This window comes from Aythya marila, assembly GCF_965140915.1.
Source record: "Aythya marila genome assembly, contig: HAP1_HAP1_SCAFFOLD_282, whole genome shotgun sequence".
Lineage (NCBI taxonomy): Eukaryota > Metazoa > Chordata > Aves > Anseriformes > Anatidae > Aythya > Aythya marila.
The window spans coordinates 114,722-132,539 of NW_028136691.1; the positions used below are offsets into that span (position 1 = coordinate 114,722).

The window sequence follows — 17,818 nt, forward strand, 5'->3', positions numbered from 1 at the left end:
CTTAGCAGACAGGTGTGTAGGGCTTGGAAGAAAAGTTTATTTTAGCAGTTGGTATGGAATTCCATGTCACACTGGCACCCACACTGGAGTTTCTAACTGTAGTGTTATACAGGAGTCCCACCAGCCAGCGCTGGTAAGATTTAGTAAATGACTCCAGCACAAGGCATCCCACTATAAGGCATCAGGTAGTGTTGATTAAACATGCTTTGGGTACAGGCCATTCCTTAATGGTACTGCTTTATCCAAAATAACTGTTTGTAATAAATATAAACATGATGATTTACACTCCCAAGTCAAGTAGGACAGACCAAGGGCTGACCTGTAACCAGGCCTAGGGCAGCAAGGGTTCTTTCTGATGTCACCAGTGTCAGCTTCCCTATCTTCAAATCTATAGGCAACATATACATAAGGCACAAGGCTGTTAAGGTTCCACACTAGCAGAGAGCAAGTTAAGATTTAAATATGATTGTATTTTACATGATTAATTTTCTTTGGTTTTTAATTATCTTGCAAAAGCTGAAGCAAGTCTATATTCTGCACTCTCCCCGTATTGATGAGGTTAATTTTTCGCTCTGCAGCTTCCTACATTCTGTGTCCAAATTTGCTTCAGTTGATAAGTTTTGCTGGTAAATGCAAAGGCAAAAGGACAGCTTGTCAGAAAGCAAAAACAATGTAGATTTGGTTAAAGTGTTCTGTTTAAGATGGGCTTTACTAGCCCAAGTAGTATATAAATGGGTGTTGTGAGCATAAAAGCTTATCGTAAGGGTTAAATGGAATTGCCATTTCATTAATTAACCTAAGTCAGTACTTATAGCAATTAATAAGCTATTTGGGGAAAGAAATAGAAGGAGCTAAATCCTTCTGATGCTTCCCATCATCCAGGCAATATACCAGGCATCATTTAATCCTCTCCACCGCAGAGTCTGAGCAGAACTTTTCTGTAGTCTCCTGAGCAATCTCCCTGGAAAGAAAAGAGAAAAAGGATCATGATTCATTTTAGAGCTCTATGGAAGGCTGGATTCTTCCAGCACATACATTTCCCCCCCCCTTTTTTTTTTTCAGGGTTTGTATCCTTTTTGACAATGAAAATTCAAGAATATTTTCAGTACATTATTCTAGTGTCTTAATTTCATCTGCTCTAAAATACCCAGTAGGTGTCAGGTAGCTGTTTCCTTTAAGCCACTTAGCAAATCCAGCTTTTTGTTTCTAACACCAAGAAGTTTACCTTAATGAAGGAGTAGAGAGATTTCCCATACATGGTCAGGAATTCTCTTCTGATATCGAGCATATCTATTTCAGAGCGGGACACCATCACTCGGATCAGCGTGTTGTCATCTGTTCCCAGGCCCTAAAAAGCAATCCAACCACATACAACTAACTACAAAATGTTTTGGATAAACCAGTGAGAGACACAAAGGTTTTCTTGCTCAGTCTTCTGCAGAATCTGTTGCTACTTAGAGCATTTTTGCATTAAAAGTGTGATCCACTAGCAGCTTTCTGCTGAGGAAGAACATTACTTTGAGCTTCAGGAAAGTCTGAGCTCTTCCAGAAAAGCTCAGATCTATTTCCCCATTAACAGTAGTGTTTATCTAATGATTGCTATGATGCTACTGACTTGAGCATGGAAATACAAGCCAAAAAAAAAAAAAAAAAGACATCAAAAAAAAGAAATCTCACATTAAAAAATCTTTACCTTCATGGATTTGTACAATCTTTCAGCAAAATATGCAGGTTTATTGCGCATGCACTTTACTGTAAGAGATAAAAAACAAGAAATGAAGGTCAATAAAAACAGGAAGAGAAGGTTTTCCACACCTTTGCAGAACTTTCTTAGCGGAGGTGTTTGTTCTGTGAAGATACAATTAAAGGCTGACAAATAGCAGGTGCAATGCAGAGACATCATAGAATGGTTTGGGTTGGAAGGGATATCCACAGACAGCGACCTGCTGTGAGCTGACGTCTCTGTGCTTAGTGCACAGCTGTATGCTCTTTAATGCTTCAGTGCCTCCTGACAACAAATGTCAGCTGCCAAAGCATCACTTGGCCAAGAAAACTATGTGATAAAGCACAACACTTTCTCACCTGATTGTATCTGTATAGTGTAAAAACAAACAAACAAACAAAAAAAAACACACAAATAAATCATGGCTGCCTCCTGTAGCTATGTAAAGCAGTCAAAACAAGATGCAACATCTCTAATTATGTAATTAATTTGCAGACAAAGTTTAAAAGCAGGGCACTCACCCACAGCTAGCAAAGCATCTTCAAGGTCTCCTGACATCTCAGATTTAATGCTGTCTGTTATGTCCTTATTAGCAATCCCTCTGTATACATCAAAAACTAGGAGGAAGAATCCGTGATAAAAAGTCAGAGAAATTCCTGGCGGCATGAAGCATGCAAACCACAAAGGATCACTTTGCAAGATCAAGCACCTCATATTCTGCATGATCACTGTATCATTACTGCAGCATTGTAAACTAAGTCAGGGCTGTCACAGAGAAATAATTCATTTTAATTATTAACTGTGTTGCTAATTGGCCCACCATGGCTGCTAGCATTTCCAAGACCTGCTAGTTAATTATGACAGTTTAAAAGCTTAGCTTCTTTCCTCTCTGCCCCAATGGGAGTCAAACTTTATTATCTCCAATTTAAAAGCTGGAGCAGCAGCAAGTTGTACCTATGTTTTTTTTTTTTCTCAAGCCCCTTTTAGTCTCAGGAGGGAATAAAACAGCCTGAAAGAAATGGATACAACTGGGCTCTCTCTAGGACACCTGCTGCCTCAGAGGAGTTTGCAGTTACTGAACACATATGAAGACCTACAAAAACATGATGCTCAAACAAGGAAGGAAAAAAAAATATTCCAGGACACTGTGGAGGGTCCTACCTCTTAGCAGGTGACACCTGTTCCGTGTACAGAGGATGGACATAAATTGCACCTCATCTGTTCCCCACTTCTTCTCCCCCGCTTCATACAGGCACTTAAAGACAATGTGAATAGACAAAATAAGGTCAATGGGGAAGACTGGGTGTATATAAGATGAGATTTTTACTTCCTTGGTGCTTGAGCACTGCTGGCCTGTGGCCTGTCTAGATCACAGATGTTTTCCAACATCTAATGAAGCACAGCAACTCTCAACGGAACTGTCATCTCCCCTGCCAAACACCCAGTCTGTTTAGAGCTCTCTCATCAGAGCCTCGCAAACAAGGCTTGAACCATTACCCCCATTTCACAGCCTGAGGCACAGAACAGCAAAGAGGCTTCTCTAAGGGTCAAAACTGAGAACAGAGACCAGGTCTCCACCTAGGGTGCTGCTGTCTAACATAGCTTCAGGTTCACTCTCTTGCCTTGAAAAAAAGAGAGGTCTTGGAAAAGCAGGGATTCACCATGCATCATGTAGAGATGAACAGACTGTTCTTGCAAGGAAGAAAATTACCACATACCTGAGCATCTTGCTGAGCAAGGGCATCATCCACATACATCCCCTCATCTCTGTTTCCCTGCAGACATACAAGGACAAAAGACTCAGTTCACCAGAACAACTACTGGAAGCAATTCCCTATTCAAAAAAAAAAAAAAAAAGTTACTGTAGGAGTATAATGGAGTCCTTAAAAGTAAACAGCAGCTTACAACTACAGTGAAATATGGCTCAGACCTGATTGTACTTCTGAGATGAGCAGCAATCCGCTTTACCCGGGCCATTTTAAAAAGAGTCCATTGCATGAATGCATGCGCAGACTCCTCTCCCTGCAGAAGCTGGGTTTGAAAAGCAGGCAAGGGGACACACGAGGTGAAAAGTGAAATAAAAGCCATCACCACTGAACAGAGAGGCATGCCTATCAGCCACAGGAAGATTCATCCCCATTTCCCCTAGACTGGGCTTACCGTTGCAAGGGACACGAGGACTCTGCGAAACATGGAAGATGTGTCAGAAACAATGTCCTCCTCGAGGGAAGAGCCATATTCTAGAAGGAGCACACACACGGACGGCATCTGTTAGTAACAGGTCCACCTGGATACTGTCCATTTGCCAGTCATAAGCTAGGTAAGTACAGAACTGTGCTCAGGGCTCATCATTACAGTTCTCCAGCCATCATAGTTAGTGTTACAGCCCCAAATTAAGAAGAACAGACAGTATACAACTGGCAATAGATCCATACATCCATAACACCCCACCCCATTTTATCTACACTAATTCAATTTTCAGTGAAGTTCTAGTCTCTGAGGCTGTTAGCAGTCCTACTGTTGACATCAGTTTCATCCAGAGGTTCTCTCTGGACAAACGGTAATAGCTGGTCTGGCCAATTTGTCACACTTAAAGGCTAGTGGACCCCTCTCCTTCCTCTCTGTGTGTGCATGCTTGCACACGAGATTGACTTTTAGGCAGTATGACAAGGGCCAGCAGTTTGCACTACTTACGAAGCCTGTAGGTCTCATTAATGCGCCGAATCTCCTCATTTGTGCGAGAAGCCAGAATTTCAATCAGGCAACCTTCATCTGTTCCGGCACCCTAGGGAATTGCCAAGACAAGATCCAAGATGATACCAAAAACTGTTTCTGATGTGCAACCAGGATTCTTCATATAACAGTTAATAATCAATAAGAAATTAATTCATATCATACTAACTTGACCAGAACTTAAGCAATACAAAAGGAAGACTTCCACACCTTCAGAGCTCTCTTCAATTCGTGCACGTCGTACAGGGTGGTAGGAGTCATCATCCCAATGATCACCCTTTCAAAATTCCCACTCAGCTCAGACTTCAAGTCATCAATCAAATCCTAGAGGGCCAAAAAAAGGAGAAGAGAGTTGGAAGAAGGTACAGCCTTAGAGAACAGAAGGAACTAACACTTTCACCACTTTTCTTCAGGCTCCAATCCTCCTTACACAAATAGTTGCTCTGAAGTGAACACAAACAAAATAAACTTGGCCAGGGGATGGCTCCGCTAATCGTACTGTTATGGAGACTGGATTGTTTTTCACTTTTCACCCAAAGGACATAACCTAAAAGTTGTCCCCATCTCCCAGTTAAAAGCACAGTCACTAATCTCTGCAGACTACCTACCCTGCCGATAGTGCTTTTATAGGTGATCAGAACTTGCTGACGTTGTGAAACGTTCAGTTTGGTCAAGATGTCGATGATGGCATCTTCATCTGTGCCTGAAAGAAACAAAGGAAAGCTAGTCTGGCTGCTTGCACAAGCACCAGAAGTGTCCCCTGGCCTTGTGCCATCTTCTGTCCCTTACACAGCCTGCTTCTCTAGGACTGGGACTAGATCTGTGTACAGAAGTGCCTCAACCTGGCCAGCAGCATGGCAGATCTGTACTGCAGGGGAGATGAGACTGGAGACAGACTAAGGATGTTCTTGTGGCCAGACTTGGATTTCAAGTTGGGCTCAAATCTCAGCATGACCAAGTCATTTGATTCCTCTCAGTGCTCTCGTATCACATCAGAAAGCTCAGGGTAGCACCTCAGAACAGGTACAGGGTCCCCAGTCTATGGTCTCTCTCAGCGTTGTCTCCAAGCTGCTCATAGGTATTTTTCATTTCCAAAGAGATTTTGGGGTGGGCGGTGCAGTGGGGCAATGCGAATGGCTAGACTTCCCCTCTAACAAACCACCAGAGCAAACATTCTCAGTGCTGAGGAAAAAAAGGTTTAACCATGGAGGGAAATCAACTTACCAAATCCCTTCATAGCCTTCCTTAGTGCCTGTGCTTCCTGCTCAGCACTGAAACTTGAGACCCCCTTGATTGTTGCCTAAAGCCACAGAAAAGGAGTTATCAAAGGCAGACTTACAGTGATGCAAACATACAGTAGAGTTGAAAAAAAAAAAAAAAAGACACAAAAGATGCAAATACAGCAATAGCAAGTAAACTCCACCCCCACAAGTGATTTTGTATCAGGCTTCCATCCCACCCAAAAGAATTACAAGTCTAGAGGGGCTTCCCAGGCACATAAGAAATAAATCACAAGACAGAACTACACAGAGAAGATATCTCTGTATTGCTGCCTGCGTCGTATCTGGTTTGTAATTAAACAAAGGCTGGACACCTGGCATCTCTGTTCAGACCCCTACGGGGTCTGAACATTACCAGCATTTTCCTATGCAAATAGTAAAGAAATCTGTTCCCATCAAAGGGAACGGAGCTGGGCTCCTCCCAGCGATGCCCAGTGCCAGGCCCAGTGGTGCTGGGCACAAACTGGAGCCCAGGAGGCTCCCCCTGAGCAGCACGAAGCACGGCCATGGCAGGCGGGTGCCAGAGCCCTGGCACAGGTCCCCAGAGAGGTGCCAGAGCCTCCTCCTCGGGGTCTTTGCACCCTGCTGGATGTGGTGCAGGGCTCTGGGTGGCCCTGCTGGAGCTGGGTGGGACCAGAGGGGCCCAGAGGTGTCCCCAGCCTCCACTGTTCTGTGATTTTGTAATGCCCAGGACGTGCCGTGTTTTGCTCAAAATGGTGATTCACAAACAGGTTCCTCCTGCCTCCTGTCCGGTGCCATCTCTGCGGGGTGACCCTGTCTCCTACAGGTGTCAGTTTCCACAAAGAGACAACAGCAAGGTGCTGAACATTCACGTCGGCCAGGCTTTTGAGAGCAAGGCATGGAAATAACTATTGTACAGATGGGAACCCTGTGGGCTGAACCAGGAAAGAAGAGTATGCCTAGAGAGTTTACTCAAATACTTGCCCTGTGAATTAATATCTGATTGGGTTTTCCATTAACTTTCAAAGAGGAAAAGCCCATACATGTGGATCACTGACCTCTAGTATGAGGAAACAGGGAAGTGATAAACTCACCCCTAAACTCATAAAAAGACAGTGTTCTTCCTGCTCTATCTACACTCCCCACATTTATCTGATTAGAGCAAAAAATGCCCGGCACATCATGGTACAGAAAACAAGCACACTCACCATTGCTCTAGCTTTTGGTCAATCTGCTATTGTACAAGTCCCTCGGCAGCTCAACAACTGCAATAACAAAAAGAGGGAGTGTCAGTTTTCTAGCAAATAATTAATACCACTCTTGCCACCCATACCACCCTTGCCAGTTAATGACCCTGGTTAAGTAACCGGGACTGTAAAGTATGATTATAATCAAATAATTTCTCTGAGGTCTTCACCGAACGCCCACAGCCACGACAGCAGCCCTGGGGTGCCTGCTGGGTAGTAATGCATGAACAAAGGCTGGTGTGCAGCAGGACGGGGCTGGGGCATTGCTCCACAGAGGCTCTGCCTGTGAGAGGGATGTCGTGCACCACTCTAAAAGAAGTTGCTGTGGCTAGTGTGATAGCCTGGCTGAGGTTACAAGGAGAAGCAGTGATGCTGCCCTGGGAGCAAGCTGATTTGACTCCCGTCCCCATCAAAAGTCGGGGCTGCGACCTCGCCAGGGGAGAGCGTGGAGGTGGGTGTGGGTACGGATGTGTGCAGCACTACCAGCATGCACAGATATTTCTGGAAGGCAGAGACAGCCCTGAGGTGCAGATGAGGATGCCACAGATAAGCTCACTCGGGGACAGAAGCATTTTCCCTCTTCCTTAGAATCTGCTGCATTCAACTCCTCACTTTGCTGCAACCTGTAATTCCTTGTAGCACCACAGTTTTAACTATTAAACCTCACCAAAAAAAAAAAAAAGTTAATTTTCCACCTCCCCAGACTTTATTTCTTCTGCTCATACTTTTGTTTTCGTGCGCAGGGCCTGTTCCTGCACACAAACACGCCTAAGGTTTTTCCTGTTCCCCTCTCCTACACCCTACACCCACAGGTTTGGTGTCCAGCAGGAGGACCGGGTCCATCTCCCCGCACCTCGAGTTCAGCATGGCCCGAGCTGTGCTCCTTACACTGAAGCCCTGCAGCAGCCACGATGCCATGGCTGTCAGATCGCTTCCTGGTCCTGCCCACGGTGCTCCGGAGCTGCTGTCAGTGAGCACAGATCCTTGTGCAACAGCAGCCGAGTCTGTGCTCACGCTGCACATGACTCTTACAAATCTGGAACACCATCGGGGTGTTGCTGTCCAGGCAAGTTAGCTCAGCACGACATTGGCCACTGAGGTGTTACACGTAGGCACTCTTCCGTGCTTTCCTGTTTTCCTGTACGTTATTACAACACCTACAGTCAGGAAGCGCACGGAAAATTGAGCTTGTTTTCCCTTTCGTGTGATTGGAGATATTAGCAGACAAATTGTGACCTAGACTGCAGGAAAATCTCTTACAGAAATATAAAGGCAGCTTTCTATTTTTTTTTATTTGCTTTATCCAGAACCTAAATAATGGCTTAGAATTTCACAGAAGCTTTTCCAACAGTTCTACCGTTCAGTTGCTTTGTACACAGAAGCAGAACAAGCTGGTTTAACAAGTAGATTTGACGGCAAAAGAAATGTCAATAAACAAGGAAAAGAGGAAGAGATATACGATGAGAAATACGATGGCAGAAAGAAAACCAAACCGAAGGAAATGATACATGTGTTGGATTCAGGGCAAAGGCCCCTGCAATAGGAAACTACAGCAGCAATAAAACAGAAATGTCACACGGAATAGTGACTGTGTTAAAGATTCCGATTTCTTCATTCAGATTAAACATCCCCGTGAATAAAAAGAGCAGAGCACTGCAGAAGGCAGTGGTTCTAACCCTGCTGTGCAAGCTGGAAGCGCTTTTTTGTTCCAGCGTGTTTGTGTATGTGGTGCCATAAGGAAAAAGGCACCGAGGTTACAGGGGGAAGAGCTCAGCAGTTCTTTGGCAATGTCCCTGCCCCTGAACACCTTCCGCAGGCAGTGGTGTCCCCATCAGCAGCTCAGGCTGGGGCTCTGGACGGATGAAGCACCCCTGTGCGCTCCCTTTGCTAGTGCAGGGAAGGAAGGAACTCGGTCAGATTTGCCACTGCTCTGCCGCTTCCCACAACTCCTGGCCCACAGCTCAAATGGCAAAAACCAGCTTCAGGGCTGGAGGAACACTTAACTCCGTGCATCAAAGAATTCTGCACGCATAAAGCCAGCTAGCAAGGCACCAAGGTGCCTCGGCTAACCCCATCCCCATCGCGTTTGCTCCAAACCGCACAGAAGGGCCGGGCTTGCTGACACACCACGCCTGGTGCCCTGCCTTGGAACAGGCTCAAGGCACAGCGGCCGGGTGGCAGGACGCATCCCCTCCCTTATTCCCTTATTCCCTTATTCCCAGCTCTGCCACAGCCGAGCTTTCCACGGCAGGCTTTAGCGGAGAAGCACGGAATTCCTCAGCCAGCACCGCCGCCCTTTAAAAGCAGAACCCAACACCAACATCATTTCTCAGCCACCAGCCGAAACTTCGGCGTCTTCTGGCCGACCCAAACCCAAACTTGCTCCCCGATGTGCTTCCCTGACCGTGCCCTGAGCGCCCACAGCTCCGCAGGTCGTGACCCCAAGCCTTTGACCACAGCCTGGAGCACAGGACCCGGGGAGGAAAATTCCCTGGGTGCCCCCCGGGACATCTCCGGCTTCTCCCGGTACCGACCCAGCCTGCTCCCCCCTTACAGCCCCTCAGGGATGCCAGGGGACCCCCAGCGAGTGGCAGCGCCCTAAATCCACCCCCCACCCCCTCCCCATCCCCGGCCCGTGCTGTCCCCGCAGGCCCGGCCCGGGGCTGCCCCAAGCCCTCGGAGCCGACCCCCCCGGCACCGGGGAAGGGGTGGGGGGGCCCGGCACTCACCGGCAGTCCCGGGAGAGGCTGGAGCACGGCTCGGCACGGCTCGGGGCAGGGCTGGCCACGGCCCCCGCCCCGCCGCGGGGTGGGACTGACGGGGACGGACTGAGCCCGGCCCCCGGAGCCCTGCGTGGGGCCTCGCGGAGGGGGTGTGGGGGGGACACAGCGCCCGGGACCCCTCCCATTTTGTCCAGCACCCCCAGTAAAGCGCTTTTATTTGTTTGTTTGTTTGTTTGTTTATTTGCACGATGCGACCCTGGGCCAGGCCGGGAGGGGGGGGCTGTAGGAGGGTGTGGGGGAGTGCGGGGGGCTGTGAGGAGCTGGAGGGCGGCTCTGGGGGGCTGTGAGGGCCTTAGGGGGCTGTGGGGGGGTGTGGGGAGCTGTGGGGGGCTGTGAGGGAGCTGTGAGGGGGCTGTGGGAGCCTTAGGGGGCTGTGGGGGGGTGGGGGGGGCTGTGAGGGGGCTGTAGGAACCTTGGGGGGCTGTGAGGAAGCTGTGAGGGGGCTGTGGGGAGCTCTGGGGGAATTGGGGGGGGCTGTGGGGGGCTATGAGAGCCTTAGGGGGCTATGAGGGGGCTGTGTGGGGCTGTGGGGACCCGGGGGGGGTCGGTGCTGGGGCTGCTTTGGGGAGCTCCGGGCAGCGCTGGGCACCGGGGGGGAGGGGGGGGGGGGAGCAGCCGGGCCCCGACCGCGGGGGTCGCGGGGGCGGGGGGCGCTGAGGAGCGCTGGGCCCCGCCCTGACGTCACGCGGGGGGTGGTGTCACCAGGAGGCCGCCTCCCCACAGCGCCCCCTGGCGGAAGGCACCGCAGCGGTCCGCCAGGCATGACGTCATGGGGGCTGTAGTGACGTCATTCGTTATTACTAACGAATTAATATTAATTCGCTATTGATGACGCATTCGTCATTACCGCGGGCTGCTTCCACTTTATTGCCGTTTCTCTTCTCTGCTGCCTTGGAATTGAGCTTATTACAGACACGTTCACCTCATGCATGGCGGTATCCTCGGTACCGCTGCTCCGAGTTGCTCTGCAATAAAGCACAACCCTTAGCACAACAAGTGTCTGTGCGATAACAGAATCGTCCAAATCCCTGCTGGGATCTCTGCATAGCTGTGGGGTGGCCAAGCTGTGTGTTGGATGGTGAAACTGGGAAATGCTTGGGATGGGGAATGCTGAGTGGGCCGAGAACTCCTTGCTGGGATGGGAAGGCTTCCTTGGGGTGGGAAGCCATTGGGCTAGGAAAGGAGAGAGATGGGAAATGTTCCTGGGCTTTGAAAGCATTGGGAAGCAAAAGCATTGGGATGGGCAATGGCTCCTGGGATGGGAAAGCCTTGGGATGGGAAGTCTTGAATGGGGTGGGTACCATTCCCTGGGGAAGGAAGTGCTTGGAAAAGTCCTCCGAGAGGGGAATTCTTTGGGACGAGATCTCTTTGGCTGAAGAAACGCGTGGTGTTGATGGGACAGATTTCGCCTGGCTTGCTGGGAATGTGCCATCAGGTGAAATGGCAAGGATGGGCACAGCCGCTGAGGCCGAGAAGCCGGTCCTGGGCTGGGTAAGCCTTGGGCTGGGCAAGTGGTGGTGTGGAAGCGTGGTGGGCATGGCAAGTGCTGCGTGGGAGGGCAAGCCTGCTGGGGATGGCCAAGTCTTGCGCTGGGCAGCCTGCTTGGGTCCAAAGCCTGCAGTCCTCCCCAAGATGTCGGCGAGGGGCTGGTGAGCCGTTGGGACGGAACCCCCGTTGCCCGGGTTCCCCAAGCAACCGCCCCACTCTCCAGCCACCATGGCAGGTCCAGCAGCCGGCTCCCGCTCCTCCCGGGGCTGCGGCCCTGCTGGCGAGCCCAGCGCCCCAGAGCTCAGCCCAGCGCCCTTTTTCCCACAGAGGGTTTCCCCAGACGGCTTCCGCGGCTTGCGCAGACGCAAAACTCCCCCTTCGTCGTCCCAGCCGTGCCGCCAACGGTGGCTGCCTGGCTGCTGCCCTCCCTCCCCGGAGCGACGGCGCTGCCCTTGCAGCCCCCGCAGGTACCCACCCTCCCCTCCGCGCTGCCCCAGGCCACCGTCTGGCACGTGGTGCCGGGGGTCCAGGGGCAGGTGCTGCAGCTCCCCGCCGGGGTGCAGCTGCCACCTGGGGGGCACCTCCCAGCCCAGGGGCACCACCTGCAGCTTGGGCAGCTCCCCGCCGGGGGGCAGCTCCCTGCTGTGGGGCAGCTCCCCGCCGTGGGGCATAACCTGCAGCTGGTGCAGCTCCCCGCTGTGGGGCAAAACCTGCAGCTGGTGCAGCTCCCAAGCATGGGGCACCAGCTGCAGCTGGTGCAGCTACCCACCGTGGGGCAGCTCCCCCATAGCGCTCCTCCCTGTGCCCCCGTCCATCAGTGGGGACAGCCCATGGTGACGGGGACACTGGTGCCCCACCATGCGCTGGGGCTGGGGCCCAGGGCCGTGCTCCATGGGGAGCTCCTGCACCCCGCAGGCACCTGCCTGTTGCAGGCCCCCGCCCAGCGCAACCCCCCGCCACCCCTCGTCCCGGGGCCTCCGCTGCGGGGGCAGGCGCTCCCCACGCCCCGCACCCTGAGCAGCAGCCGGGGGCAGCTGCCGGAGCCCTGCTTGCACGCCGTGGGGCTCAGCGAGGACCAGGGGCCCCCGCTGCCCGGCCACACTCCCCCCGAGCCTGCCCAGGCTCCAAGGACCGCCAGCACCCAGACGGCGACGCCCGACGGTGAGTTTGGGACTGGCACAGCCGGCCGCTTGTGGCCCCACACCCAGGGGCCATGGCAAAGCTGACATTGCCCGTCTTGGGGGATTGTCTTGCTTCGTCCTCAGCGGCGACACTTGCAGAGGTGCCTGAGGAGCCCCTGGAGCTGCTGGAGCTGGGCCCTGATGCCTTCGCCGAGGCCTTTCCAGAGCTGGCAGGGGACAGCCAGCAGCTGCAGCACATGCAGGACGAGCTCCTGGCCGACCTGGACATCCCCATCCCCGGCATGGAGGAGCTGCTCAGCTGGCTCGATGCCGTGGAGCCCCAGGACGCCTTCCCCGATTTGCCCAGCAGTCCTGCCCTCAGCCGCTTCCTCTCACAGCTGCCTGACCTCTGCGAGGACATCGAGGAGCCGAGCACGCAGGGACTGGAAGCCACAGGAGCCCTCGGTGAGGTCCCCTCAACCCCTGGGGTGCGCCCCGAGAAGCTTGAGGGTGGGCTGTCGCTGCAGTCCCCCATCGTGCCAGCAGTGAGCTCCCTCCTCAGCCCTGCAGCCAGTCCCCTGCCCAGTGCGCTTAGGAGCCCCCTACCCAGTCCACCCCTGAGTCCCCCCAGGAGCCTCCCTGACACCCAGCTCCTCAGTGCCCTTAGTAGACCCCTGCCCCAACCCCCCCAGCGTTCCCTCAAGACCCGCCCCAACCCCAAGGTCCCCAGTGCCCTTCGTAGACCCAAATCCCCCCCGAGTTCCCCCAAGAAACTCCCCAACCCCAAGGTCCCCAGTGCCCTTAGTAGACCCCAGCCCAAATCCCCCCCGAGTTCCCCCAAGAAACGCCCCAACCCCAAGGGCCGCAGTGACCATAGGAGACCCCTGCCCAAACGCCCCCTGGGTCCCCTCCAGAGCCCCCCGCCTGCCCCTGTGCCCACCGGCACCAAGCGGGGGGCCAAGCGCCCTGCGCCCAGCAGCACCCCCGGGACAGCGCAGAGCTGCCAGCACAGGAGGCCGACAACAGAGAACCCCCCCAGCAAGGAGAGGAAGATGCTGCTGGGCCAGGCTGGCCAAGGCCGCAAGAGACTGTGCCAGGGGAAGACGGGTGGCAGCAGCACGGGGGCTGGCAGCAGCACGGAAGCAGGCAGCAGTGGGCAGCAGCCGGCGATCAACAGCACCACGGCACCCAGCAAGACAGCACGAAGCCCGGGGGCTGCAGGGGGGCAAGGAGCAGCGTCGCCACCTCCCCGCAGAGCGCGGCTGCTGCTGGAGACTCCGAGTGGGGAGCCCTGTGCCGTGCGGCCCCAGGACAGGCTCCGGGCCCAAGCCAGCGGGGCCAAGACGCTGCAGCGCCAGCACGCAAGGACAAAGACCCCCAGCGAGACTTTGCAGCCGCTGGGGGCCAGGGCCAAGGTGCTGGGGCCAGTGCACCAGCCGTCCTGTGTGCAGCCGCAGCCCACCTCCAGCAGCCCCAGCAGCATGCCCAGCGCCCCGCCGACAGTGCCAGGCTCCAGCGCTGTGCCCGCTGCCCCCCAGTCCCCGGCTGGCGGCAAGGAAAAGGAGGTGCCAGCACCACCAGGCAGCACGGCATGAACAGGGGACGTTGCCATAGAGCCGGCGCCCAGAGCACTGGGCCTGCCAGCTGCGGGGGGCCAAGCGCAGCAGCAGCCCCCGGCCATAGCCTACTATTACGGCTACCCGTGACCTCCTCGATGGCACCCACAGCACCCAGGCCCGCTCAGCACGCAGGCAGAGACCTCTGCAGGCACCTGCTCCAGCTTCAGCCACTCTCCCCAGCCCTTTCCCTCCTGGCTTGCCCTTCCTCTGCTTTAGTGCTGGATGCAGTCAGTGTTTCTCACTGGCAGGGATGGGCAACGGGGGGATGGGGAGTAGGGGGGTCACGAATGAGTGTTGGGAGTGCTGCGATGGAAGCTGCTGGGATGGGCAAGGGAACTGCTTGTTGAGACACCAAATGGCAGGCATTGAAAATTTATTCCTTCTTTTCTGGTCCTTTCTCTTCTTTATTGCCTTCTTTCTTAAATTCCTCTGGTGTAGGTGTTCACTCAGCAAGGCCTCTGCCTGCAGCTCTTCTTGCACTGGGATGCCGAGGGGATTTCATGCAGCCCACTCCCGCTGCCCCATGCTCAGGCCGTGCATGATGTGGGCATGGACAGCACGGACAGGAGAAAATGGACTGACGGACGGATGGACAGACGGACGGATGGATGGATGGATGGGAGTTGGGAATTGAGCCTTGGGAGCAGCAATGGGAGGTGGCTGGGACAGGAAATGATCAGTGGGGTGGGAAGTCACGGCGGTGATGGGAATTCATTTGACTGTGAAATGATGGGATGGGAAATTGCTAGGATGGGTGATCGTGGTGGTGATAGGAGATCATTAGGCTGGGAAAAAATTGTTTACAGTAATAAATTTTATTTATTGTCTTTTTAATTGATTGTATTATTTTTATCATTTTCTATTCCTTTCTTATTAAACTCTTTATCAATGCCTATGAGTTTTTCTTTTCATTCGGATTCCTTGTGCTCCTCTTGCAGCGATGGTGTACTTAACTCAGTATTTGTCCCCGAATGACAACCCCTGTGGTTAGACAAGGAGTTAAAAATTCCAGCCTGAGATCAGCCCTGAGGCAGGATGGCTCTGGGTGGCAAGGGGTGTCAAGGGGATGTGGGCTGGTATTTATCACGGTCACACAGCGATGGTTTTGGAATTCAGCCCTGAACAAATGTGGTATCCTACAGTGCTGCTCAAAGGTTTGAAAGAGGTTTGCCCCGATCCTGGCAGTGCCCAGGAGTCAGACTTGATGATCCCTGAGTGCCCCCTACAGCTTGGATATTCTATGATTCTAGGATCTTATCATTGTTTTCCAGCCAATTCTTTCCAACGAGGTGATTTGCGACATTCATCCTTTAGATACTTTCAAATCCATGCTCATCTTTGCCCTTGCCTTACTCTCCCCCTTTGCCAAAATACACATTTTTCATCTTTTCTCAAGAAACAAAGAGTACAACAACAAAACGTAACTGGTTCTAGCATCAGCTACACATTTTCTGCACTCTGGCCTATGCCTTTTGAAGACTATTCAATACTCCTCAGCACCTCCAAGAGGAAGAAAACACCTGTGGATCTGATCCAACCCTGAGAGCGGCCCTGCGGCCGCTTGAGGCCCAGTGACAGGCTCTGCAGTGACTGCAACCCCAGTGATGGGCCTTGGGGCTATTCCAAAACCTGTGACGGGCCCTACAGCCACTCTGGCCAATATGAAAGGCCCTGTGGCCACTCCAGCGCTGCGGTCAGTCCATAACACTTTGTCTCTGCTGCTCCTTCACTGTCACTCTCTTCCCCTGCTCCAACGCGGGGTCCCTCCCCACGTTTAAAGCACCACTAGTATGAAATGCTTTCCCTTAACCAGATCCCAAATGTGCTCCCTGTTCTAGACAATCTAGAACAATCTAGACAGGGAGCACAGGCAACACGGGGTTGGGAAATGGGGGGGTGACGAAGGAAGGCAGCTTGCACAGCCCCAGGAGGTGGCAGCACAGCCCCAGGAGCCACCATCCCTTCCTGGGGCTGTTCTCAACCCAGAGAGGAGCCAACGTGAGGCCCCAGCAAATATTTGCCTTTTTTTTCCCCTAAAAAAAAATAGAGGGGAAATGGGGCTGGTCCCCCCTTGCTGCTGCACCTTATGGGGACACCACAAAGATGTCTGCAGGGGGGGGTCCCGATGCCTAAAATTCCTCCCGTTCCCAGCTAATACACGAGGTTGTCAAAGAAATTAAGGCGTAGATGAGTGTGTCCAGCCTGGGATTGGGGCCTTTGCTGTAAAAAAATGTGGGATTGGGGTCATTGCTGTAAATAATTGAGGCATTGGAGGCTTTACTATCATAATTTGGGGACTGGAGGCTTTGCTGTCAAAATTTTGGGGATTGGAGACTTTGCTTTAAAAAAATAAATATGTGGGGTTGGAGCCTTTGCTATCAAAATCCAGGGACTGGGGTCCTTCCTGTAAAAAAAAAAAAAGCGGGATTGGAGACTTTACTATCAAAATTGTGGGATTGGGGACTTTGCTTTAAAAAACTGTGGGATTGGAGATTTTGCTGTAAAAAAAGTATGTGGGGTTGCAGCCTTTACTATCAAAATAGGGGGTTGGAGCCTTTGCTTTTAAAAAATGTGGGGTTGGAGACTAAAAAATTGTGGGATTGGAGTCTTTGCTTTAAAAAATTGTGGGGTTGGAGCCCTTGCTGTGAAAAATGTGGATTTTTTTTTTTTTTTTTGGTCTTCTGAAGGTCGTGCTCAATAGTTTGGGGCGTCACAGCAGAGACACCTCCCTAAATCCCAGCCTCGTTGGGACTTGGGGCGCCCAAGGGACGGTGACACCCGAGGGACGGTGACACCCCGGGCACGGTGACGCCGCCAGCGTCCCGTAATCTCCCCGTCACGCCCCGGCCCGCCGGCAGCCTGCTGCCCCGCGATAAGGCCAGGGATTTCCGAGACACCGTGCTTCGTTAGGGCTCTGCTAATTAACCCCCCCCCTCCAGCTTTGGCCATCCAGACACCCAAAAAACAGGGAAAAAAAACCACTTTTTGGGTACGGGAGGGGGCAGGTGGTTTTGGGACGAGCTGGTTGACCGCAGCCGCCCCTAAAACACCCAAACTTGTGGTTTTTTTTTGTTGTTATTGTTGTAATTTATTTTTTTTGGGGGGGTGACACCCCCGGCCCCCCCCTGGCCGGGTTTATCTGGTTCTCCGGGCTGAGTCACCCCGGGGCAGGGCCGGGTTTTGGGGTGTGCCCCCCCCCACCTCGGTGGGGCCTTGTCTTAAAGGAGGGTCCCCTTTTTTGGGGTCAGGGGGCCCTTTTGGGGGGGTTAGGGGTCTCTTTTTTTTGAGAGGGTGTCTTTTTTGGGGTACCCCCAGCATTTTGGGGGGGGTCTCTTGGTTGTTTGGGGTGTGGGGGTGCTTCCTGTCCTCTTTGGGGGTACCTGGGGGGGATTTTGGGGGGTGTCCCTGCTAATGAGGGGGGATTTGGGGGTTCCTCTGCCTGGGAGGGGTCCTGATTTTTTGGGGGAGGGGGTTTCTGGGGGGGTCCTTTGCTGAGGGGGGGGGGTTCTGGCCCTGATGTTTGCATTTTGGGGAGGGTCCCAGCTTTTGGGGGGGAGATTTTGGGGGTCCCTCTCCCTTAGGGAGGGGGTCCTGATTGGGGAGGGGTCCTAGGGGGGGGTCCTGAGGGGGGTTCCTGCCTTGGGGGGGGGGCTCTGGCTTTTGGGGGGGGGTCTCAGCTTTTGGGGGGGGATTTGGGGGGACCCTGCTGCGTGGGGGGGTCCCAGCTTCTTGGGGGGGGTTCTGGGGGCCCTGCTTTTTTGGGGGGGGGGCCCTGGGGGGGGTTCCCTTTGTGGGGGAGGGTTTTTTTGGGGGGGTCCTGCGGGGGGGGCCCTGGCCCTGGGAGGGGGGGGGCTGGGGGCGTC

At 53.1% G+C, this 17,818-nt stretch overlaps 2 protein-coding genes across 2 annotated transcripts; one reads left to right on the forward strand and one right to left on the reverse strand.

Moving 5' to 3' along the window:
- Window positions 1-15: 15 nt before the first annotated feature.
- Window positions 16-9,757, reverse strand: ANXA4 (annexin A4). Its single transcript, XM_082785855.1, has 13 exons — window positions 9,674-9,757; window positions 6,906-6,962; window positions 5,681-5,756; window positions 5,065-5,159; window positions 4,667-4,780; window positions 4,418-4,508; window positions 3,884-3,963; window positions 3,442-3,498; window positions 2,885-2,978; window positions 2,245-2,340; window positions 1,694-1,752; window positions 1,226-1,348; window positions 16-961 (listed from the first exon to the last, which is right to left on the reverse strand). The coding sequence occupies exons 2-13, from the start codon at window positions 6,906-6,908 to the stop codon at window positions 902-904; spliced, it is 948 nt and encodes a 315-aa protein (XP_082641981.1). The 5' UTR covers window positions 6,909-6,962; window positions 9,674-9,757; the 3' UTR covers window positions 16-901.
- A 1,419-nt stretch (window positions 9,758-11,176) lies between these two features.
- LOC309891510 (uncharacterized protein) lies at window positions 11,177-16,142 on the forward strand (the record flags this gene model as incomplete). The annotated part of the gene is made up of 4 exons (XM_082785871.1): window positions 11,177-11,218; window positions 12,034-12,376; window positions 12,481-12,566; window positions 16,107-16,142. 4 exons carry the CDS (start codon window positions 11,177-11,179, stop codon window positions 16,140-16,142), a joined length of 507 nt encoding a protein of 168 aa, XP_082641997.1.
- Window positions 16,143-17,818: the final 1,676 nt, after the last annotated feature.